Source organism: Punica granatum, chromosome 8 (genome assembly GCF_007655135.1).
Source record: "Punica granatum isolate Tunisia-2019 chromosome 8, ASM765513v2, whole genome shotgun sequence".
Taxonomy (NCBI): Eukaryota; Viridiplantae; Streptophyta; class Magnoliopsida; order Myrtales; family Lythraceae; genus Punica; species Punica granatum.
Genome location: NC_045134.1, coordinates 3,493,755 through 3,517,430, shown reverse-complemented (window position 1 = coordinate 3,517,430; position 23,676 = coordinate 3,493,755). Strand labels below are relative to the sequence as shown.

The 23,676-nt window shown below is 42.1% G+C and overlaps 4 protein-coding genes across 8 annotated transcripts; all 4 read left to right on the top strand.

The window, feature by feature from the left end:
• The first annotated feature begins 736 nt into the window (after positions 1-736).
• Positions 737-4,453, top strand: LOC116187912. The gene is made up of 3 exons (XM_031516932.1): positions 737-2,084; positions 2,275-2,424; positions 2,538-4,453. The coding sequence occupies exons 1-3, from the start codon at positions 1,654-1,656 to the stop codon at positions 2,653-2,655; spliced, it is 699 nt and encodes a 232-aa protein (XP_031372792.1). The 5' UTR covers positions 737-1,653; the 3' UTR covers positions 2,656-4,453.
• A 4,381-nt stretch (positions 4,454-8,834) lies between these two features.
• LOC116187908 (TMV resistance protein N-like) lies at positions 8,835-13,248 on the top strand. 2 transcript variants are annotated; one of them, XM_031516927.1, is made up of 5 exons: positions 8,835-9,456; positions 9,581-10,683; positions 10,760-11,047; positions 11,152-11,992; positions 12,645-13,248. In XM_031516927.1, exons 2-4 carry the CDS (start codon positions 9,742-9,744, stop codon positions 11,893-11,895), a joined length of 1,974 nt encoding a protein of 657 aa, XP_031372787.1. In that variant the 5' UTR covers positions 8,835-9,456; positions 9,581-9,741; the 3' UTR covers positions 11,896-11,992; positions 12,645-13,248. The 2 variants fall into 2 exon arrangements, with proteins under 2 accessions (XP_031372787.1, XP_031372786.1); XM_031516926.1 differs by having other exon boundaries at positions 9,573-10,683.
• Positions 8,972-9,415, top strand: LOC116187821 (toll/interleukin-1 receptor-like protein). Its single transcript, XM_031516775.1, has one exon. It carries the CDS (start codon positions 8,972-8,974, stop codon positions 9,413-9,415), a length of 444 nt encoding a protein of 147 aa, XP_031372635.1.
• A 3,482-nt stretch (positions 13,249-16,730) lies between the features above and the next one.
• On the top strand, positions 16,731-22,996 carry LOC116187903 (TMV resistance protein N-like). 4 transcript variants are annotated; one of them, XR_004152134.1, is made up of 8 exons: positions 16,731-17,327; positions 17,444-18,554; positions 18,631-18,918; positions 19,023-19,801; positions 21,036-21,199; positions 21,381-21,582; positions 21,741-21,870; positions 22,174-22,438. XR_004152134.1 is itself a non-coding variant. In XM_031516912.1 (8 exons), exons 1-8 carry the CDS (start codon positions 16,843-16,845, stop codon positions 22,691-22,693), a joined length of 3,657 nt encoding a protein of 1,218 aa, XP_031372772.1. In that variant the 5' UTR covers positions 16,737-16,842; the 3' UTR covers positions 22,694-22,996. The 4 variants fall into 4 exon arrangements, 3 of the variants coding, with proteins under 3 accessions (XP_031372773.1, XP_031372772.1, XP_031372774.1); XM_031516912.1 differs by having other exon boundaries at positions 16,737-17,327; positions 21,381-21,560; positions 22,174-22,996; XM_031516914.1 differs by having other exon boundaries at positions 17,224-17,327; positions 17,452-18,554; positions 21,381-21,560; positions 22,174-22,996.
• The last annotated feature ends 680 nt before the right edge of the window (positions 22,997-23,676 follow it).

Here is a 23,676-nt window from a genome sequence, read left to right as displayed (position 1 = left end):
TTCATAAAACTAATGGGTATATGAATCTCTTGGACTGGATATGCAACTACCTGGTTGATTTCTTCTTATAGTAGTGCCTAAATATGTTAAAACTTCCAAGCATTTATTTAGTACAGATGTGAAATAGCATCTTTGCAATTGTATAGGTGATCACCGTTTCTCGACTCTATATAGCATAATAACAGGCAAATGTGTTTCTATTTACTGTAATGTTGAGGAGTTCTCTCAAGTGCTTACAGGTGATTGTCGAAAGGTTCAGCAATTGATCATGTTATAATTTTTTTTTTTTGTGGCAGATAAAAGCTTTGAAGGATTTGTATTTGCAAGACTTAAATGAGATGTACCAGAAATTTGCTACGAAGGTGCAGCAGGTACAGACACTTTGTGTACTTTCGCTTATTTTGGTGGGCAAGTTGTACCCCTTGGGGCTAAAACTTTTGCTAGAAAGTTAACCCTAGGTAATTTTGATAACATAGTAATTTTTTTTGTTCCTGGCAGTATGATTCTCTTCCTCAGCAGCCGAAGTTGGAGCAGCTTGAAAAGCTGAAAATATTCACAGTAATGTTGGAGCGCCTTATTGCTATGCTGCAAGTTCCCAAAAGTGAAATACATCCAGGCCTCAAGGAGAAGCTGCCCTCTTATGAGAAGCAGATAGTGCAATTCTTAAATTCCAACAGGCCCAGAAGGCAGCAAGGGCAGCTTCCACCGCATCATATGCCCTCACGTTGGTCAACAATATAAGGAAAGTAAAGAACAGCTTTCTGCTTATATAAAAAACAGCTTTCTCCTCTGTAACATTAATTTCATTCTGAGTTCAGCTAGCATTTATTTCTTAGTTTATATAAAAAGAAGAGTAAACTAACATTTTAGCCCTAACGTTTGGACCGGCCATCAATTTCGTCCTCAGCGTTTCATGGCCATCAAATACACCCGGGACGTTGGCCTTCTCTCCATCAATTTGGCCCTTCCGTCAAATTACCGTTAACTGTGCTAATTAAATGCTAATAAAAAATTAGAGGTACAACTCTCTTTTGTAAATTTGAAAAAAAACGCCAAGGAGGGAGGAGGCTTGGCCGCTACCTCGAGAGGAGGACCAAATTCATCATCTTCGGTGCAAGGAGCCAAACAGACAGACCCCTCCATCTCCTCCTCCTTCCCCTCCTCAAGTTGCTGCTACCCCTCAAAAGCATTTTCCGATCAGCAGGCCACCGAGACCACCCCAGCTCAGCTTCTCATCCCTCCACTGCCCGTGGCAAGGACGATACGAACCCGCAAGCTTCCCTGAGCTCAGACCCCGATGCGGCCTTCCTTCCTTACCGCTCCGATGACTTCCTCCATTTTGAGATGCGGCACTGTCTCTCCTCTAGCCCTTTGAGCACAGCTCCACTAGGAACCTCTGTCGAGCACCTTCACTTCAACTTCCTCTACTGAAACCTCCAAGCTCCCGACATTACACGAACAAAATTGGATTCCGGATTCCCTTCCTTCCCCAATTCAGAAGATCAACCATAATTTCCCAAATTCCCCAAAATCGAACAAACCAATTGATTCTGGGTGGAGGAATTTAGCAAGATTGATCCCGGATTCCCCCGGCGCCGTTTGTTGGTGGGGCGCCACTAAGATATAGATCTGATCTGTCTCGACCGTTTCTCGATGGGTATACAGGCAGGGGCGGCGCTGAGTTGCGTGGAGGAGAAAAGCAGCGCTAGGGTTTCGGGCATGAGGAGGGAGTCGGGTGAAGGAGGAGACATCCGGACCGGAACCGAACCAATTCGGGGTGGGAGCTTTCGGGTTTCACGAGCCGGGTTGAATGATCGGGTTTGGGTCCGGATGTCTCCTTCTTCACCCGACTTCCTCCCCATGCTCAAAACCCTGATGTGGCATGTCTGCATTAGCCTCCCTTGCATCCTTGTCGATGTTCATCCTTACGTGCCATTGTCGGGGTTGATCTCCAAAGTCTTCTTTCTCGACTTGTGTGAGCTCATGCTGTTGTTTTGTCTGCTGGTTTGTTTCCAAGAATTGGCAATGGCGCGTGTGAAGTTGGGTTCCAAAACAGATGCATTCCAACGGCAAGGCCAAACTTGGTACAAATTCTGCTATGGCGTGAAACTCGAGCTCACTTCCTCGAATATTGTATATCTCCGATGTGCAGCTGCTGAACATCTATTATCCGATTTAGATTGGCCCCCATCTGGTTTTGAATTTTTCCAAAAAAAATTGTATTTTCTTTTATTTTTAGTATTTAATTAATGATGAGTTGACGGTTCTGCACAGCTGGTGGGCTACTAAAACTTTCAGGAGGAATTCCTTTATCTGTAGAATTGTTTGCATGCAGTCACCAATTCAACCCTTGCGGCTGCTTGTTCCCTCCAATTACCCGAACTGCTCTCCAGTACTCCTCGACGATTTTCATGTTGAAGTAAGGTGAGGGAATATTGCGTTCTTCATTCTCTGTGCATTCTCCATCTCTGAGTTGGAGGAGAAATCATATGCCCCTTTCCTTCATGGACTTGGGGGGAAAAATGTTATTTTTACAGCAAAGAGTATGAAGATCTCTCGGCGAAGGCAAAGTCCAGGTTTATCATCTCCCTCCGCAGGCTCTCACAGCCCATGTCCCTCGAGGACATAGCAAGGACATGGGACAATTGTTCCTGAGCGGTCATTCTCGAGTATGCAGATCAGAGTGATGGAGGCAGCTTCAGCTCCAAGTACAGGACATGGGAGAATATCCAAACTGCCACGTCATTATCCTCCTTCCTTTTGCGAGGGGAGCATTCCCGCGAGGTGTGCACCAGAATGTTGAAAATTGCTCATGTTGTGAGCCCGGTGGGCGTCGGTTTTTCCGGATAGATTCTTTTCATGTGAGGAGGTATAGAAATTCTTGTAGATGTATATCTTGAACAGTATTAAGATATGAAATCCGGCTACATTTTCCCGGCTTTGTGTACTTTTTGTACATTCGTGGGGGGACAGTTTTCTGCTTCTATTTATGCCCATCCTCGACCACTTTCATAGGTTCTTGTTGTCGAGGAATTTGACCTGGTCGCTGAGACCAAGGTTTGCCATAAGGACAGCCACAGTGGGTTGAGGAACTCCCAGCCTCACCGGAGCTGCTGGTGCACTCTCCCCACGAGCAGTGAACTGCTGCGAAGGTCAGCATCTACACCCATAACTCGGAGTTGGGCAACATCGTCGGGCGGAAGGCTTGAAGGTACGCCATATAATCGGACAGGGTCTTGCTGATTATAAGATATGGGTGGTTGCTCTTTCTGAGACTGGACATGCAGTGGTAGCAAACGTTTGGCGAGGTTCCAGGCAAGGAGACGAAGGTCGAAATCCACTCCTCCGGTGTAACATTGTCAACTTTCGAGGCAGTCCTTCTGGAGCATGTAATCGCCTCTCTCTGCTAATAAATTATCAGGGCATGGCGATCGTGTTCTTGTTCTCTTGACTGGGCTCTCGTCCTTGAGCTGCTCAAATATGAACCTGTGAGTTACATCTGCAGAACTGTGTAGACAATGAAGTATCCGCCCGATGTGTTTATAGAGATAGCAAGTAGATCAGACGGAGAATGATTCCCCACTTAGTTTAGATGAAGGTCGCCGTTGTGTACAGCATATTGCAGATGAACCCAAGCTCAACCTCCGCCAGTTCGAAGACTGAGTTCTTAAACACCATGATCTCGTGGAGGCGCTTTCAAGGTTGATCTCCTTACCTCAGGCCGCTCCACCCTCAAGAAGTTCTTCTCGTCAAATATGCCATTGAGCTTCGTGGATTTGGGAATTCATATCCCTTCTCCGTACTTGATCATCCTGAGGATGAGCATGAGGAGGGACAGTTGCTGAGGAGCTCACTGCTCCAGTCCCTGATGAGGATGTACATGGAGGCTCCTCCCTGGGCGGCGATGCAGGGAGAGTTCCTCGGCCAGAGGCTGCTGTCCTCTGAGGAGTAAGCAGTGATTGAGTTGGGGCCACCGAGGTGCCAGAGCCGGTATGCTACCCAGAGGACTGCCAACCTGTTGACAGAGCACTCACCTTTGTCGCTGCAGCTGTCACTGTGCATCCTTAAGAGGATACCTATGGAGAGCATCGCTACTGACTCCAAGGACAAGAATGCCAACCATTCCAGGGCCTGTCCAGGTTGATGAGGTGAACTTCCTGCAGGAACCGAAGATCGTGACGGTATCTGGATCAAAACACTGAGCAGGATCACTGCCCCGGCTAGATCTCCTAATCGTTCCTGAGCTACACGTCTCCAACAGAGTCACTGGGCTCGCAACTGAAGTAATGAGGGATAAAAATTATGGTTCTTTTGTCCTAATGTTGCAGCAATTACGTACCAATTATGTTTGAATAGACTAAGCTTGTCTTCGGTCAACGTTAATTATTTTCTGTACAATGGATGAGACAAGAATAGAGAATGTCGTGATACAAGTCACATGTTCTTCTTTGGTTGAGTTTGTTCGGATAATTCTGTTAGTTCTGAAGGCACGACTCGAATCTGTTCATTCAGGCCCAAACAGCAACATGAACAAGCAATTCTCCGCCTTGTGTGAGCTCATTGACTAGCGGCATCAGCTAGCATCTATGTCCACACCTCGCAGATTGTCTTCCGCTTTGTTTCTCGATCCTGACCCGCTTGTCACAAGCGACTGCAGTAGTTTAGCCAGCCTGTAAAAGTCACAAGCGACTGCAGTAGTTTAGACATATAGATGTCACTTTAAGCCGTTCCTACATAGACGAGAAAGTCTGTCTCATCTTTATGAGAAGGAATGAGGTAATGTGTTATATTCCCGATTCAATGAAATAAAAGCTTTGTTTCGGGATCCAAGTTATATATTGGAATAATTGATCGTGAACGTTTTCTGTTGATTAAGGTAGTCTGCCGACAGAACTTTCCTATGGAGATTTCTGGAAATCTTGCTCATGGACATGAACCATCCTCCATACTGTAGCTGCATGAACCATTAAAGCAGGTCGGGTTTGGTTGCCCTAAAACATGAACCATTCTCCATACTGTAGCTTCATGATAGCTCGTGATTACTCCTGCTATGACTTCATGCCGAGATCTGGTGCATCCTTGTTAACAGTGAAGTCGATGAGGCTAGCTGACAGGAGCTTGTGCATCCTCGATCGTCACTTATTGCAGATAAAAAGCTAGCCAGGCGCTTGATTGAAGTGCATTGCAACAGTAATAGCATTGGCATGCTCGAACAAGTTCTAACCATAAATTCCGGGCCCGTACGTGTGGAATGCCATCTATCAGAATCTCATCGAGAATAAACGCGGTCAGGAATGGAAGGGTTCCACTTCGTCTCCATCAATCATCGACCTCATTTATCTCAGCATCTGCGCACAATACACGAGCCCGTCAGGAAGTAGTTGGGTATAATTGCAAATCATAAACCCAATCCTCCAAAAAGCACGAAAACAGGCAACGGCGCGCATCTTGAGTACCCATCACTTTTCGCTTTTACAAAGTTTAGCCTGGAATATCAAAACAGATTATAAAAAAAAGTATGTCACGTTATTTATATTTTTTTATTCAACAGATCCGGTCGGTGGGGGCCAAGGCCGGCCACCACTGTCCCAAATGATGTAGCTGACCAACTAGTTTAATGTTATTTTCTTTCCCCCGACATCAATTATTTGATGGAATTTTTATTAAAAATTGTTATCTTCAGGAATTGTCATTTAAGCCGTTAGTTTCCACTTTTACGGGAAAAGTCTTCCCTTAGGTCCCGTTTGGTACGTGAGAAGGTATGTGAGAATGGAATGAAACGAAAATGAATGGATTCTATATAGGGAAATGAAATGGTATGAGTGAAAGTTTGTAATTTTTGTTAATGACCATTACAAGATAAAAGAATATAATTATAACATTAGACTTATTTACCAAGATATCATGTTATATTTATTCTTAGATATATAAATTAAAAGAACATATATGATACTTCATAACAAATAGCATGAAATGAGGGAATGATCATGTTCAAAACCCTAAAATATGTCAATCACATTTGACTCTAATCAATCTTTTATCTATATATTGTGTCTTGAACCCAATTCCAACCTTTGACCTCTAACATAATATTTTTTACCTCGCACCTTTACCATTTCACCATTAATTCAATGCATCTTTGGATTGAATTATGTTGGGGACCGGGAAATTGGCCCGATTCGTCGGGGTTTGATTTGGCATCCTAGAACCTCCTTGATACATCCGAGTTGGTAATAAAATCTTATCATGATTATATATCTCTTTAATTATCTATGTGTATCTATTGATATCTTTGATATATCTCTTAGATATTTTAAAATATATTATCAATATCTTTATGATATGTTATGATATTTTTAATTTTATATTTGGCAAAGTACTTTATTTGATACAGATTGTGATATCCTATTAGAGATTTGCTACGATCTATATAAATACCTCTCCAAGTATCCATAAATCCTATGTTCAATTATATGTACCTCTGGTACAGACTTACATTTAAGCAACGAAGAGGAAATCAAGATTCCTTCTCGATTCTCCCTTTTTGCAGGTCATTTGTGCAGTGCTCGTGGAAGCTCGAGGCTCATGACTTGCATGTGATCAAGATTCGACTTTTCACTCCCCAATATTGGCACCGTCTGTGGGAAATGACGGGAAAAGTCATCTACATCAGCTATTTTCCACCACCAAGAAGAAATTATGGAATCAACCAAAAGTGCGGCAAACTCTCAAGTTGAGAATGACAAGTCTCAGGGGGGCTCTAGACCCTTCGCAAGAGGCTGCAGAAAAAAAAAAACCAGGTGCAGTTGACTCATCCAAATTCGCCACAGCCACAGCATTAATCCGAACGTGGTTTGACTGGATCAGCTAGCACCAAATGTTCAAGCAGCGGTGGAGGCAATCATCACGACCTCTCGTATCCCTCAGGTTAACTTGGAAGATCGTGCAGCGATGAATAAGTCGAAGACGATACTGTCTCCTCCAAGCGTCAGCCTAAATCTCTCTGCGAATGGAACTTTGAGAAGCTGTCCAGTGACATGTCTTCGCTGATAACAATTCCTCCTGAACCAGCTGCAGCTCTTTCTCCGAAGGATATCCAGCATTGGTGGCAGATCAGGTAATTATGGTGTTGCAAGCAAAGCGACAACTGTAGGAGGTTCCCCCTATTGAAGAGGATTATGAGTCGCCCTTCACGCTAAAGTGTCCCACAAGTTTACTCCTCCTCAGATTGCTTTGTATGATGGGAAGATAGACCCGATGAATCATGTTCACCGCCACACAGCTTCGCTCTTGGAAAGGGGAGTGTCAGAGCAAGTGCAATGCCTCATGTTCCCAGGAACTCTTATTGGAGGCGCGACAGATTGATTCCACTCTTTGCAACTTGGCTCTGTAACAAGTTTCAAGCAGCTAAAGGAGTTGTTCCACGAGCTCATCTTGAGGAACCCCAATGTCCTGGAGCGGAAGGTGAAGACCTACCTCGAGCCTATCTTCCATTTCCTCCGGACGAACGTCCTGACCTATGAGGAGATCCAATGTCTGTCTCTCTCTCGGTCTTTGTCTCTGTGTTCGGGTTTATGCTGTCGTGGGTTTTGTTGAGATTTTCTAGCCGTCTTTTGTTTGATTAATTAACAGAGAGAGAGGGAAAGAGGGAGGAGTCGTTCTTTGGTTCCGTTCATCCTGTAGGTTGTTTCAAATGCCCCGAAAAATCAGTGAAGGAGTTGGAGGAGAAGAGGAAGAACGATCAGTCTCGAAGCCCGCATAATTTGAGCTATAGCCGGCATGCCTAATTCTCATTTAAGGTATGTTGTTTGTCCAATGGTTTTTTTTCAGTACTGAAAGTATAATTAAGTTTTAACATTAGGCGTTGCAAGTCTTAATCCTGCAGCCTGTCATGCAAATGTCCCTCCCATTTTGCCAATCTTCCCCGGTGCGCGAGGGACCAACAAAGCTTGCTTTTTTAGATGCTTATATATATATATATATATATATATATATTTCAATTTTGTCTTATTAATTCATTGTGCCACGATGTTGATTGAAATTTTGTGTTAGCATTGTGGCGAAATAGATTAATATTAATATTGCCCTCTTCTTTTTTTCTTTTCTTTTTTCAATAGATCTTGTATGTAACGGAGCCGTGGGATTATGTCTGTAGACACAGAAAATATTACTTTCTCAATACGGAGCAGCCAATCTATATAGGATACGTACAAGCCCTAACACATTAGAAAGTTTTTCTTTCTTTCTTTATTTGATGCGAATCAAAACTTTTCTTTTCTACGCTTTCTTCTCTTATGTAAATTGTCGATTTCGCGCATAAAGATCTGAAGTGGAAACTAGATTCCCTAAGCCTTTTCTTTTTCATTTTAACTTTCTTTCTACCCACAAATATGAGAACTCAATATGAAAGAGAAAGGTCTTCCTTTAACCCCGAAAGTCATCCTTTCACGCTTTTCGTGGAATCGCGACACAAACTTTAGTCAGTAATATGAATATGAATCTGTTCCTTTCAAATGAGGTTTGTAAAGAAATGGGAAGGTTCATATATTTTAACAATAAAACACAATAAAATGATTAATGATTAACATAAAATTAAAAAATTAGTCTAGTGAAAATGAACAACAACGCACCTCGAGTGCCCGCAATTTTACTCATTATTTCACTTTTATAAAGTTTAGCCTGGAAATAAAAAACAAACTATCAAGCCATAGGCCAATGTAGGTTTCATTAAATTATTTGTTTTCCATCACATCCGGTCGGTGGGGGTTTAATTATTTTATGTAACTTTTGATTAACAATTGTTATCTTTAAGAATTAACGTTATTTAAGCCATTTCCACATGTACGAGAAAAGTCGTCTCTTATCTTTATGAGAAGTTTCTCCTCAGTTGCTATTAACAACAAATCAAACACACATCTCGGCCACGTCCAGTGGGCTTTCTTTCACCACGGAAAGACAGAGAGATCACACGATGGCTCCGAAGAGGAAGAGAACATCACCGGCAACGTCTTACCAGGTCTTCCTGAGCTTCAGAGGACCCGACACCCGCCAGGGATTCACAGATGTCCTTTACCATGCTCTTGTAGATGCCGGGATTCGTGTATTCAGAGACAATGAGGAGATCCGTAAAGGCAAGTATATCGGCGAGGAGATCCTGAGAGCCATCGAGGACTGCAGGATCTTTGTGCCCATCTTCTCCAGGACCTATGCTTTCAGTAAGTGGTGCCTCATTGAGCTCGCAACAATGGTGGAGTCCAAGGAGAAATCAAGCGGCGGTAAAAAGATCCTGCCCATTTTCTATGATGCGAGCGTCGATGATGTCAAGCTTGAGACGGAGTTGTACGCTGAAGCTCTATCAATACACAGGGAGAAGTTCAGTCCCAACACAGTGCAGCAGTGGGAGAAGGCTCTTTGAGAAGCTGGAAAAATCAAGGGATGGGAACTGAAGGATAAAGGGTAAATGGCTCATTGAACTTTTTCATTCTTCAAACTGCTTATCATTTTCTGGCCTTCTAGACTTTCTACTATTATATGTACTAAACACAATTCTTATTCATGTATATCAATGGTAGTCATGCAGAATTTGCTAAGGAATTCGTCAGGAAGGTTTCGGTGGAATTGAAAGTGAAAAAAAAATATGTGACTGGGAGCCTAGTTGAGAGGATTGATGAGCAAGATGCTATTATAAGCTTGTTGGATCTAAAGTCCCCTCATGATGTTCGGTTGGTCTGTATCCATGGAATGGGGGGTATCGGTAAGACAACACTTGCCAGGGCTGTTTTCAACCAACTCTGTGATCACTTCGATGGCTGCTGCTTCCTTCTAGACGTAAGAGAAACAACCAAGTGCAAAGGTATTGAACATTTGCAGAGACAACTCTTGCAAGATGTTGGTGTTAGATCAGCAGACATCACCGACGAGAATGACGGGATCTGGATGATCAGTGAAACATTGCAGAACAGGAAAGTTTTAGTTGTTCTTGATGATGTATATGACCTGGAGCAAATCGGGAAATTAGCAGGAGAGGCTGGTTGGTTTGGAGAGGGAAGCAGGATAATCATCACCTCCCGGAATAAAAAGGTTCCTGTCTTTGAAGGAGGAAGAGTTGAGATATTTGAAGCAAAGCCAATGAAATTTGAAGAATCTCTCTTCCTTTTCAGCAGGCATGCCTTTGGGAAGGAGAATCCACCTGAAGACTTCCGCGACCTTTCAGGGGAAGTCGTCAGAATTACGGGAGGGCTTCCCTTGGCTCTTGAAGTAATAGGTTCACAACTTCGGACAAGTTATGAACATCGTGACTGTGTCCATTGGAATCATTTAATTGGTACCTTACAGAAAATACCAGCCAGGAAGGTCCAAGACAGGCTTAAGATAAGTTATGATGCCTTAGACTGGGAAGCGAAGCAGGTATTCCTGGATATCGCGTGTTTCTTCAGTAACAAGGACAAAACAAAAGCAATTTACATGTGGCAATCATGTGGCTTTGAACCATATTTGGCAGTGAAAGAGCTTGTCGATGCGTCCCTAATAAAACTCGCAGATGACAACAAGTTCTCGATGCATGATCAGCTGCGGGACCTTGGAAGGAAAATTGTTCGTGATGAGAGGTTAAAGGACCCCGGAAAGCCTTGCAGTAGAATATGGATGCATGAGGATGCTCTAAAAGTGCTGCGGGAAGAAGAGGTAAGAAAATGCTCGTGATGGATTAGTCTCTTTGCTCACGGTTGTTCTCTCACCCCTCATTTCTTCCTATTTGCAGGGCAAAGAAAATGTTGAGATGCTTAGTCTTTCAGACAATGAACTCTCCAAAGATTGTATCCTTATGAAACAAGAACTGAAGAGTTTCAAGAATCTTAGATTTCTCAGTCTCTGTGGATCAAATTTTTCGGGAGACCTTGAGCATGCCCTCCCCAAGTTGGTATGGCTTTCATGGCATTCTTGTCCTGAAGTATTTCAGGGAACTAATCTGTATCTGAAGAATCTGATCGTGCTTGACCTCTCCAGAAGTCTCATAAGCGAAACATGGAAAGGATGGTGCCAAATCGGGGTAAAACTAGCTCGTGCATTTAGTACTTCTGCATGCTGTCTTGGAACTCTCTTCCGATTAATCTTCACTCATCTAACTCAGTATGGAAATCTGTTGCTTTGCAGATGTGTAAGGAGTTGAAAGTTCTAGATCTCACAAGTTGCCACCGCTTGACCAAGACGCCTGACCTATCTGTGTGCACGAAATTGGAAAGACTAATACTTCAAGATTGCATGAATCTGGTGGAAATAGACAATTCCGTGGGAACATTGAAATGCCTAAAGTACTTGAACGCCAGTGGCTGTCCTTATCTCAGAGACATTCCGGAAGAAATATGTTCTTTGGATGGAGTGGAGGAGATAGTCATGGTAGCAAAAGGCAGCTCCCAAGATAGGCTCAAGCTTCCAGACTCCATCGGAAGACTCTCCAGGCTTAAGCACCTGTCTGTGAGTTTGGCAAGGAGTACACCTCCAAACTCACTTGGATATCTAAAATCACTGACTAAGTTGGACCTGTCATGGTCAAAGATGGCCGAACTACCTAAGTCCATTGGAGGACTGGTGAAACTTGAGTATCTGTCCTTATACTTCTGTAGAGAAATAAAGGAGCTCCCAGATTCGATCAGGGATCTGAAATCGCTAGCCGAGCTGGATATTTCGATGTCAGGAATCACTCGACTGCCATCTACAATTGAGTATCTGCAGGAGCTGAAAGTGCTCAATATGAGAGGTAGTGTTATTGAATTGATTCCCATACCCATGACGCAGCTGAAGAAGTTGGAAAAGTTGGACATCCAGCATTGCTATCATCTACGAAATATCCCATCCAGTATTGCTTTTATCTATGGATGGCCGATCTGGGGGATATAGTTTCAGTGTCGCTTCGCCTGAAGACAAAGTTGAACGCTGGCCACTCTCTTTTAACATAGAAGACTGCTTTGATTGGGCAGCCGGCGTCAGCCACACGGTAATGCTGATAAAGCAACCACCGCCCCAAAAATTTGAGTCAATATATATATATATACATATACATACATACATATATACACATTTGGAGTCAATTACCAACAAAAAAAAAATCCCAGTTTTTCACGTTTTATCAATTTGCAGCACAAATTTTTTTATTGATCTAAAAATATGCAAACTATCAATGGTATTGTTAGCACGACGTCACTTTATCCATTAAAGGGAGTTCCTGACTTATACTATCAATTATGATCAGTAACCCCAATTGGTTGCCGGTAACGGGAGGGGTAGCTACTGTCAAGGCCACCGGTCAGAATTGAAGAAATCCAAAATTTTGGGATTTTTCAATTTCGACCGATGGGACCTCGACAGCGGCTTCCATCCCCAAATTGAGATAGCTAGCGACAACAGATGTCGCGATTGATAGTATATGTCAGCAATTCCAATTAAATTAATGAAAAAATTAACGACGCGCTAATATTGATATCAAATTGATAGTTTATGTATTTCTAAGTCAATGAAAAAAGTTCATATATATATAACTATTATTCTTACCAATAATAAATTAAGATTGTGACTTAATTCTATATAAACTTACGCGCCAAAAAAAGTTCAAAGTAAATTCAATTTTTCCTAATAAACATACATGCCAGAACTCGGTAAGCTTGGACAACTTGGAGCAGCAGCTCACCGGTGGAACCAGATGAAGCGGAAGCACATGATCTCAAATCGCGAGTCCGCCTGGTGGTCGAGGATGAGGAAGCAGAAGCACCTTGAGGTGATGGCCAGTAAACTCAGTGTTGAGAACGGCAAGCAGGGGACATCAAGGATACGCTCTGCCATACTATGGAGGCTGAGAATTCGGTACTCCAGGCCCAGGCCGCCGAGTTCACCCACCGACTCAAGGTCCTAAGCGTCAGCGTTTTCAACTCGGAGATCTACTTCCCAAATGACGGTGACCACATCGGTGGCCTCAGTGACGTATACTAGTGCTGGTGGCAGATTATGGTTTGTTGGAGGACTGATACTGTTAGGTATCATGATTAAGCTTTTCGTTTCCATTGTCAGAGACAGAAAGCTTGATTGGAGACCATTAATGGCAGCTCATGGTAGAGATGATTTCTGGTCACAATTTTTATATGGCTCAGCCTCCTCTTATTAAAAGGAAATGGTGGGATCTTATAGAACTTTGTTTTCAATAAGCGATCCTTTTGAAGTTTTTGAAAATTATAATGAATATCTAATTTCGACCTGCAATTTCAAACTGATTTCCTCACCTTTCGATGTCCCGCTTGTTTCTAAAACATAGCCCATACCGTAAGGTTTCCCTAGAATCCAAGAATACTGAACTTGATGGTCTGTAGAGAGAAAACGGACGTAACGAAGTCGGCCCAGCAAACTGTTCGGGGCTGCCGTTACAGTATCGTCCAGCCACAGTGAATTCCCCATTTTCCCTTGTTCGGTAGCACAAATTTCACTGGTCAATAGAGAAATATTTTTCTTTTGACCGAAAATACAAAATAAAATTTTGAAAACAAATTCCTTTCAAATAGGCAAAAATTAAATTTTCTGACCTGACCGTTAACGGTGCTAACATAGCACCATTAACATAGCACTTTTATTTTATTCCCATACTTACCAATTTTTTTTATTTTTCATAAAATCCTAAACTTTTTGCTCTTTTAGCTGGTGAACAATGAGCGGCTGCTGCTCTCTGCTACACGTCTCCAACAGAGTCACTCGGCTCGCAGCTGAAGTAATGAATATGTTTGAATAGACTAAGCTTGTCTTCAGTCAATGTTAATTATTTTCTGCACAATGACGAATTTATAGAGATTATCCGAGTCACATGTTCATCTTTGGTTGAGTTGTTCGGATAATTCTATTACTTTCCGGCGGCAGGAGTCGAATCTGTTCATTCAGGCCCAAACACCAACCTGAGCTCTTTGACTAGCAGCATCAGCTAGCATCTATGTCCACACCTTGCAGATCGTCTTCCGCTTTGTTTCTTGACACTGACCCTCTGTCACAAGCGATACAGTAGTAGTCAGCTTGTAAAAGTCATTAACCACTCCGATTGAACAAAGGCCACTGGATATTGCATCGCTCCATTACTATCCGATTATGCAACGCTAGTATAGTTTATAAGTGAGTAGAGAGCAACACACCAATGGAGATGGAGGGTAGATTGTTCATTTCACGTTTTCAACCTCGTCTATGATAACACAATTATCCTTAGAACTGGTCTAACTTTTGCTGACTTCGACCTAAACCCAGTCCTGGATCGTGTTCGGGTTACTCTCTGTAGATTCATCATGGGCTCGAATCCTATTATGGCTTCATGCTGAGATCCGATGCAGCCTTCTTAACAATGAAGTGATGAGGCCAACAAGAGCCACTGGCAGACGATTGACGACTGACACAACAAAATCAATTAAATCTTTCTAAAATGATTATCGGCTAATGGACATGATAAAGGAATTGCAATGTGAGATATCGTTCGACAATGAAAAAACATGATAAATAAAAGAATTTTTTAATGCTTCATGGACAAAAGCAAAAGCAAGGAGCCCAAAAAAGTCAAAAACACAAAAGATTCAGGAGAAAAAGTGGGATATTTTCCAAAAAAACATAAATAGATAAATAAACAAAAGTGAAAGTTTCATTACTAATAAAATGCGGTTTACGCTTAAGTGAAGTGACGACCGTGCAAGCGATGACTAGAGTGGTCGGAACACACACAAGTAGCAGGAGGAGCCAAAGCTAATACATGACAACATATATCATGTTTTTGTAATGGACTTTAATGAAGTCGGTCCAATATATGGAATATCTTTTTCCGTGAATAAAGTTATCGTTTTCCGGTGCAGCATATGCAACGCCAATCTCTTTGAATATGTGAGTACTAAACATCTATATTCTGACATACATCAATTACACACGGTTCTTTAGTTAAGTTCCAAAATCTAGATGCATGAGAATTAATAGATAGGAGTTTTCTCCTATTCATAATTCATTGTCCATAAGTGGAAACAAAAGGCGAGGCCATATTTTAGTGGTAGGATTCTCTTCCTAAGTGGAAACAAAAAATCATGTACTAGCTTCGGTCCTCTTCCTGCTAATTGTGTGTGCCCCATCGGCTCTAGTCATTGCTTGCAAGGTCGTCACTTCACTTAAGCGCAAACCGCATTTTAGGTTCGCTCCTCCCCGCACTCATCGTGGGGAATGCTAGCATCCTGATGCGCAGCTTGAAGACCACCTCAAGCCTATCTTCAATATCCTCCGAACCTATATCCTTACCTTTGAGGAGCTCTGTAATACCCCATATTTTCATTTTCATTATAGGCGATAATATATGTCCATTTCGTGTCCAAGCGGACCTGATTTCGGATCCATCCCTTAAACTATTCAGTTAAGATATAGTTTCCTGTTACGTCAATTTGAACTACAATAGTACTAACACAATTCTTTTGAAAAGATAATTCTAGACGATAACAAAAATTATCTCCTTCGCACCTGGCTTGACGGTTTACTGTACGTCCTCAGAGAACACTGCTGCTGATTTTGTGCACAGCTGGAAATAAGAACGAGGATAAAACAGAGACAATCTACATATAGAAAGTCAGAGGTGCGGCACCCAAGGCAAAGATCTTATATGTAACGGAGATACCATGTAGGATTTTGTCTCTAGACATAGAAAATATTACTTTCTCAACACGGAGCAGCCAATCTATAAAGGATACATACAAGCCCTGACACATTAGAAAGTTTTTTTTCTTTCTTTATTTGATGCGAATCAAAACTTTTCTTTTCTAAGCTTTCTTCTCTAATGTAAATTGTCGATTTACAACTCTACACTACCAAAGCCTTTTCTTTTTCATTTTAACTTTCTTCCTTTAACCCCGAAAGTCATCCTTTCACGCTTTTCGTTGAACCGCGACACAAACTTTAGTCAGTAATATGAATATGAATCTGTTCCTTTCACATATTTTAACAATAAAACACAATAAAATGATTAATGATTAACATAAAACTAAAAAATTAGTCTAGTGCAGTGGCACATATTTATCGCCTAAAGTCAATAGTTTTTGGGTTTGATCCTCACTTGTGAGATTTTTTTGTGCTTATTTTTTTGTTTCCTTTGTCTTTATAATCATTAATAATAATAATAATAATAATAATAATAATAATAATAAAAAACGACGCAAAAACAAAGAGAAGCTTCTTTTAAGTAGTGTGAACAGAACTAATTAATTATTTGCCAGAACCAATCACAGGACATTGCTGTGGACGATGAATCTTTTGTATTTGTTTGTTTTATTATATTATATTTAATTATTGGATTAAAACAAGCTAATCCTTAGTCAATGTTTCAGCATATCTACGCGCCATACCAAGTAAATGATTTTCGCGTTATACCATCATGAAGCTTATTGCAGCCGTATACAATGCGAATCAAAAACCCATACCTTAAAATATATATATATTGAAAATGGACAACAGCGCAGCTTGAGTGCCCGCAATTTTACCCATTATTTCACTTTTACAAAGTTTAGCCTGGAAAAAAAAAAAACAAACTATCAAGCCATAGGCCAATGTACTTTTCATTAAATTATTTGTTTTCCATCACATCCGGTCGGTGGGGGTTTAATTATTTTATGTAACTTTTGATTAACAATTGTTATCTTTAAGCATTAACGTTATTTAAGCCATTTCCACATGTACGAGAAAAGTCGTCTCTTATCTTTATGAGAAGTTTCTCCTCAGTAGCTATTACCAACAAATCAAACACACATCTCGGCCACGTCCAGTGTGCTTTCTTTCACCACGGAAAGACAGAGAGATCACACGATGGCTCCGAAGAGGAAGAGAACATCACCGGCAACGTCTTACCAGGTCTTCCTGAGCTTCAGAGGACCCGACACCCGCCAGGGATTCACGGATGTCCTTTACCATGCTCTTGTAGATGCCGGGATTCGTGTATTCAGAGACAATGAGGAGATCCGTAAAGGCGAGTATATCGGCGAGGAGATCCTGAGAGCCATCGAGGACTCCAGGATCTTTGTGCCCATCTTCTCCAGGACCTATGCTTTCAGTAAGTGGTGCCTCATTGAACTCGCAAAAATGGTGGAGTCCAAGGAGAAATCAAGCGGCAGTAAAAGGATCCTGCCCATTTTCTATGATGCAAGCGTCAATGATGTCAAACTTAAGACGGAGTTGTACACTGAAGCTCTATCAATACACAGGGAGAAGTTCAGTCCCAACACAGTGCAGCAGTGGGAGAAGACTCTTCGAGAAGCTGGAAAAATCAAGGGATGGGAGCTGAAGGATAAAGGGTAAATGGCTCATCGAACTCTTTCATTCTTCAAACTGCTTATCGTTTTCTGGCCTTCTAGACTTTCTACGATTATATGTACTAAACACAATTCTTATTCATGAATATCAATGATAGTCATGCAGAATTTGCTAAGGAATTCGTCAGGAAGGTTTCGGTGGAGTTGAAAGTGAAAAAAAAATATGTGACTGGGAGCCTAGTTGAGAGGATTGATGAGCAAGATGCTCTTATGAGCTTGTTGGATCTGAAGTCCTCTCATGATGTTCGGTTGGTCTGGATCCATGGAATGGGGGGGATCGGTAAGACGACACTTGCCCAGGCTGTTTTCAACCGGCTCTGTGATCACTTTGGCGGCAGCAGCTTCCTTCTAGACATGCGAGAAACAGCCAACCGCAAAGGTATTGAATACTTGCAGAGACAACTCTTGCAAGATCTTGGTGTTAAATCAGCAGACGTCACTGACGAAAACGACGGGATCTGGATGATCAGCGAAAAGTTGCAGAACAGGAAAGTACTAGTTATTTTCGATGATGTAGACGACCTGGAGCAAATTGGGAAACTAGCGGGAGAGGCTGGTTGGTTTGGAGAGGGAAGCAGGATAATCATCACCTCCCGGAATAAGAATGTTCCTGTGTTTGAGGGAGGAAGAGTTGAGATATTGGAAGCAGAGCCGATGAAATTTGAAGAATCTCTCCTCCTTTTCAGCAGGCATGCCTTTGGGAACGAGAATCCACCTGAAGACTTCCGCGACCTTTCAGAGGAAGTCGTCAGAATTACGGGAGGGCTTCCCTTGGCTCTTGAAGTAGTAGGTTCACAACTTCGGACAAGTTACGAGCATCGTGACCGTGTCCATTGGGATCATATGATTGGTGCCTTACAGAAAATACCGGCCAGGAAGGTCCAAGACAGGCTTAAGATAAGTTATGATGCCTTAGACTGGGAAGCGAAGCAGATATTCCTTGATATCGCGTGTTTCTTCATTAACGAGGAGAAAACAAAAGCAATTTATATGTGGCAATCCTGTGGCTTTGAACCATATCTGGCAGTGAAAGAGCTTGTTGATGCGTCCCTCATAAAACTCGCAGATGAGAACAAGTTCTCGATGCATGATCAGCTGCGGGACCTTGGAAGAAAAATTGTTCGTGATGAGAGGTTAAAGGACCCCGGAAAGCCTTGCAGTAGAATATGGATGCATGAGGATGCTCTAAAAGTGCTGCGAGAAGAAGAGGTAAGAAATTGCTCGTGATGGATTAGTCTCTTTGCTCACGGTTGTTCTCTCACCCCTCATTTCTTCCTATTTGCAGGGCAAAGAAAATGTTGAGATGCTTAGTCTTTCATACAATGAACTCTCCAAAGATTTTATCCTTACGAAACAGGAACTGAAGAGTTTCAAGAATCTTAGATTTCTCAGTCTCTGTGGATCAAATTTTTTGGGAGACCTTGAGCATGCCCTCCCCAAGTTGATATGGCTTTCATGGCGTTCTTGCCCTGACGTATTTCAGGGAACTAATCTGTATCTGAAGAATCTGATCGTGCTTGACCTCTCCAGAAGTCTCATAAGTGAAACATGGAAAGGATGGTCCCAAATCGGGGTAAAACTAGCTCGTGCATTTAGTACTTTTGCACGCTGTCTTGGAACTCTCTTCCGATTAATCTTCACTTATCTAACATAATATGGAATTCTGTTGTTTTGCAGATGTGTAAGGAGTTGAAAGTTCTAGATCTCACAAGTTGCCACCGCTTGACCAAGACGCCTGACTTATCGGTGTGCACGAAATTGGAGAGACTAATACTTAACGATTGCGTGAATCTGGTGGAAATAGACCATTCCGTGGGAACATTGAAATGCCTAAAGTACTTGAACGCCAGTGGCTGTCATTATCTCAGAGACGTTCCGGAAGTAATATGCTCTTTGGATGGAGTCGAGGAGATAGTCATGGTAGCAAAAGGCAACTTCCGAGATATTCTCAAGCTTCCAGACTCCATCGGGACACTCTCCAGGCTTAAGCACCTGTCTGTGAGTTTGGCAAGGAGTACACCTCCAAACTCACTTGGATATCTAAAATCACTGGTTAAGTTGGACCTGTCATGGTCAAAGATGGCCGAACTACCTGAGTCCATTGGAGGACTGGTGAAACTTGAGTATCTGTCCTTACACTTCTGTAGAGGAATAAAGGAGCTCCCAGATTCGATGCGGGATCTGAAATCGCTGGCTGAGCTGGATATTTCGATGTCGGGAATCACTCGACTGCCATCAATTAAGTATTTGCAGGAACTGAAAGTGATCAATATGAGAGGTAGTGTTATCGAATGGATTCCCATATCCATTAGGAAGCTGAAGAAGTTGGAAAAGTTGGACATCCAGGATTGCGATCATCTACGATATATCCCAACGGCAATGGACCCTTCCTTGCTAACGGTCTCATGCTCTGCCCCAGAGATGGGATTTGGAGAACAACGGACGAGGATTGACTGGTAAGGCGTTGCTCTATTTGACGTAAATTTTTTAATAAAAAAAGAAAAAAAAGGAAAAAGGAAAAAGTACAAAACCCCTCTTGTTAGGGACAATTAGTCCTCCTGTGGTGTACTCCGTTAGCCATATGGGGTTACGACGTTAGCTTTTTTTTTTTCATTTGTAGTCCTCAATCTTTAGCCTTTTAATCATTTTGGTTCTAAATCTTTTTTCTTTTATCATTTCTATCATCCACTTTTCATTTTTTTTCATTTTAGTCCTAGAAAGAAAATCGAAAGGGAAGGAGGGGTGAGGGCCGCCAATCGGCAACCCGGACCCCTCCACCGAGGTCGCCGACGTCCTCCGTGGGTATCGGCCACCTCGAAGGAGGGGTCGAGGTCGCCGATTGGTAGCCCCAACCCCTGAATCTATCGAGGACTCCGAGTCAGAATTCTCGATCGATTCACGGGCTGGGACCATCAATCGGCGACCCTGACCCCTCCATCTAGGCCATTGGTGACCTCCACGGGTACCAGCGGCCTCTGTGGAGGTGCTGGGGTCGTCGATTGGCGGCCCCAGCTCACGAATCGATCAGGAACTCCGACTCAGAGCACACTTTCAATTCGGGGGCTGGGGTCGCCAATTGGCGACCCAACCCTTCCTCCAAGGTCGCCGGTACCCACGGTGGACACCAATGACCTCGGTGGAGGGGTCGATTGGCAGCTCCGACCCCTTCTTTCCTTTCGATTTTCTTTCTGGAACTAAAATGAAAAAGATAGAAACTTGAGGATATAAATGATAAAGGAAAAAAGATTTAGAACCAAAATGATTAAAAGGCTAAAGATTAAGAATTAAAAATGGAAAAAAAAAAACTAATGTTGTATTCCTCTACGGCTAACACAGTACACCATAGAGGGGTTAATTGTCATTAACAAAAACACAATGTGCAATTTGTCTTGATCTCAAATTACGAAGGGAGTTTTTGTACTTTTTCCCATTAATATATGTGCACACAAGCATACATAATGGAGCCTGGCCCGTTTGTTTTGTTGTTAATTTGTCTTTAATTACATGGAGTTTGTAATTATACGAGAGACAGAGAGAGTTGTATCCCACTGATTTCTACTGTCCTTTCCATATTATATACATTTATATATGTATATATATGAGGTATAGCTAATAGCTTGTTTCCACAAATTTGAAAGCAAAGTCATCATCATCTTCCTCCCTTCCCTTTGTTCAACACTTGACCGGCAGGGAAACACACTTAGAGAGCCAGAGAGAGATGGGAAGAGCACCGTGCTGTGACAAGGCAAATGTAAAGAAAGGGCCGTGGTCTCCCGAAGAAGACGCGAAGCTCAAGGATTACATCGAGAAACATGGGACTGGGGGCAACTGGTTCGCTCTCCCTCGGACAGCCGGTACTCAATCGATCCGCCACTCGTTAATTACCCGTTCAAGCTTCGGTTAATATAATTAAAGACGTCGACTATGATGATGAATATTTTCATTATATATCGTATGCGTGTGTGTGCGCATAATACCAGTGCTATTTAATCTTATGATGATGCATATATGATCCGGGTTTGTTCTATTGTGAAGGTCTAAAGAGATGTTGGAAGAGCTGCCAGTTAAGGTATAAAGAGATGGGAAGAGCACCGTGCTGTGACCAGGCAAATGTAAAGAAAGGGCCATGGTCTGCCGAAGAAGATGCGAAGCTCAATGACTACATCGAGAAACATGGGACCGGGGTCAACTGGATCACTCTCCCTCGGACAGCCGGTACTCAATCGATCCGCCACTCGTTAGTTACCCGTTCAAGCTTCGTTTAATATAATTAAAGAAGACGACTATGATGATGAATATTTTCATTATATTATGTATGCGCATGTGTGCATAATACCAGTGCTACTTAATCTTTATGATGATACATATATGATCCGGGTTTGTTCTCTTGTGAAGGTCTAAAGAGATGTTGGAAGAGCTGCCGGTTAAGATGGCTCAACTATCTCAGGCCAAACATTAAACATGGCGAATTCTCCGATGTCGAAGACCGTGTCATCTGCACTCTTTTTGCTACTATCGGGAGCAGGTACATACGCATACTTACATGGATATTGGTCATCATGATAATCAATCAAAAAAGGCGTGGGAAAAAGTCAAAAATCATGGCTTTCAATGAATTATTAAGCGAACTGTTTTTTTCTAGGTTCCTTGTGTTCGAACCTTTTTGTCGCCACTGCTTTGCTTTTCGAGGGATACTGTATGCACGCACATATCCAATTATATGGACATCAATTGGTCATGATAATCAACTAAACAGAAGGAAAGCCATTATTTCTATCCACTCCTTCTGTTCTCAAAAGTCATGGAATTAATGTCCTGTTTGTTACAGGTGGTCCATAATAGCCGCACAGCTGCCCGGGCGGACGACCAATGGTATCAAGAACTACTGGAACATGAAGCTGAAGAAGAAGCTCATGGGCAATTTCTACATCAACCCTCCAGGTACTAGTAACCTTTCTTGTGGATTGCCGTCGACACCCGAACAACGACACCACTTCATCGCTCCCTTCTCTCCAACGATCCCAACACTGTCAGTCCCAAGCTCTTCCACTTCGAACTTCTACGAACTCAGTCCATTCAATTCCTCATCATCCTCATCAGCAGCAACAAACCTTCAGCCCCAAGAGACCCTTGTGGGCCCCATCAATATGTACGGTCACGAAGCTGCTAGCTGCAGCTTCTCCGATGGAAGCTCCGTCGACAAAGATCATCATCATCATCAGTTCAATCATCACCAGCAGGTGCCCAACAATAATCTGCAGGGCTTCTCACCGTCTCACCATGGGAATGAGATCTTGGGGCTGGGCGATCAAGACATCATTAACTACGGCAGCAACAGTACACGTTAGATTACTATGGCGCCATCGAGGAGATCATGCAGCTTATAAGCAACACTTCTTCTAGCCTCATCACCGCTACAACTAACAATAATAATAATAATGACTGTAATTACAGCAGCTTCTTGTTTGATGTCGAGAACCGGGCCAGTAGTCCCGAAAGCGTAGTGGACAACGTACCTACTAGAGCAGACGAAGGAGTCTTGTACTAATACTGATTATTAATTAATTAAGTGATGGTGACTTCTTGTAAGAGATCAAAAGAGATTTGAAAATCAACGTATTGGAGTTAGAATATTTCAGAGGTTTGGACTCTGTCTGTGCGTTCAGAAGGAAAATATGGTAAAAATTAGGGTATTGCTATTACTTTTTCTCTCAGCAATGAGAAAAATGTCATGGAAATCAGAGAACATTCGATTAAAATAATGTAGTTGAGCTTGTCACTCGAGCTTGCCTCCACTGTACTCTGTACATTCATGTTCATTTTTAATATGTAAATAAAAATAGAAACAATAGACAAAAACAATTCATTATTGATAAAAATAATATTTTTTATATGTCTTGTGGCATAATTTTACGTGGTACCACCGTTGCATATAAGATTTTCTCGATGCAGACATATGTAGTTTTTTTAAAAAAAATTTATCATGCCCCTTGATGTTTAATCCACAGCCTCAGCATTGATCTGATCAATTAACAAAATTAATGTGTTGTTTGATCTACAAATTAAAAGCAATTATTGGACTGCAATAGGGCAGGCATATTCTGCTTCTCGATTTAGGCCTACTTGATTAAACTATATACGATCTATTCATCCCAATTACTTGTTTACACGTCCTTTCTTAATTATCAACACCGTCGGCCCACTTAGCTCGATCCAAATGCCAAGCCATAGTTTAAACTTTAACAATTAGACGGTGTATTTTTTTGAAAAATCTCTCGTGAGCTTGCATTTGAATCTCCAATTAGTTCGCTCATTCGACGTCATCCATTAC

Excerpts from the sequence above, each read along its gene's own strand:
- LOC116187821 (XM_031516775.1), top strand. The coding sequence starts at position 8,972 with ATGGCTCCGAAGAGGAAGAGAACATCACCGGCAACGTCTTACCAGGTC.
- LOC116187912 (XM_031516932.1), top strand. The coding sequence starts at position 1,654 with ATGGGTATACAGGCAGGGGCGGCGCTGAGTTGCGTGGAGGAGAAAAGC. Across the intron at positions 2,085-2,274 it reads CAACGGCAAGGCCAAACTTG|CTGGTGGGCTACTAAAACTT; the intron begins GTACAAATTCTG and ends GGTTCTGCACAG. Across the intron at positions 2,425-2,537 it reads GATTTTCATGTTGAAGTAAG|CAAAGAGTATGAAGATCTCT; the intron begins GTGAGGGAATAT and ends TTATTTTTACAG.
- LOC116187908 (XM_031516927.1), top strand. The coding sequence starts at position 9,742 with ATGGGGGGTATCGGTAAGACAACACTTGCCAGGGCTGTTTTCAACCAA. Across the intron at positions 10,684-10,759 it reads AAGTGCTGCGGGAAGAAGAG|GGCAAAGAAAATGTTGAGAT; the intron begins GTAAGAAAATGC and ends TCCTATTTGCAG. Across the intron at positions 11,048-11,151 it reads AAGGATGGTGCCAAATCGGG|ATGTGTAAGGAGTTGAAAGT; the intron begins GTAAAACTAGCT and ends GTTGCTTTGCAG.
- LOC116187903 (XM_031516912.1), top strand. The coding sequence starts at position 16,843 with ATGGCTCCGAAGAGGAAGAGAACATCACCGGCAACGTCTTACCAGGTC. Across the intron at positions 17,328-17,443 it reads TGGGAGCTGAAGGATAAAGG|TCATGCAGAATTTGCTAAGG; the intron begins GTAAATGGCTCA and ends TATCAATGATAG. Across the intron at positions 18,555-18,630 it reads AAGTGCTGCGAGAAGAAGAG|GGCAAAGAAAATGTTGAGAT; the intron begins GTAAGAAATTGC and ends TCCTATTTGCAG.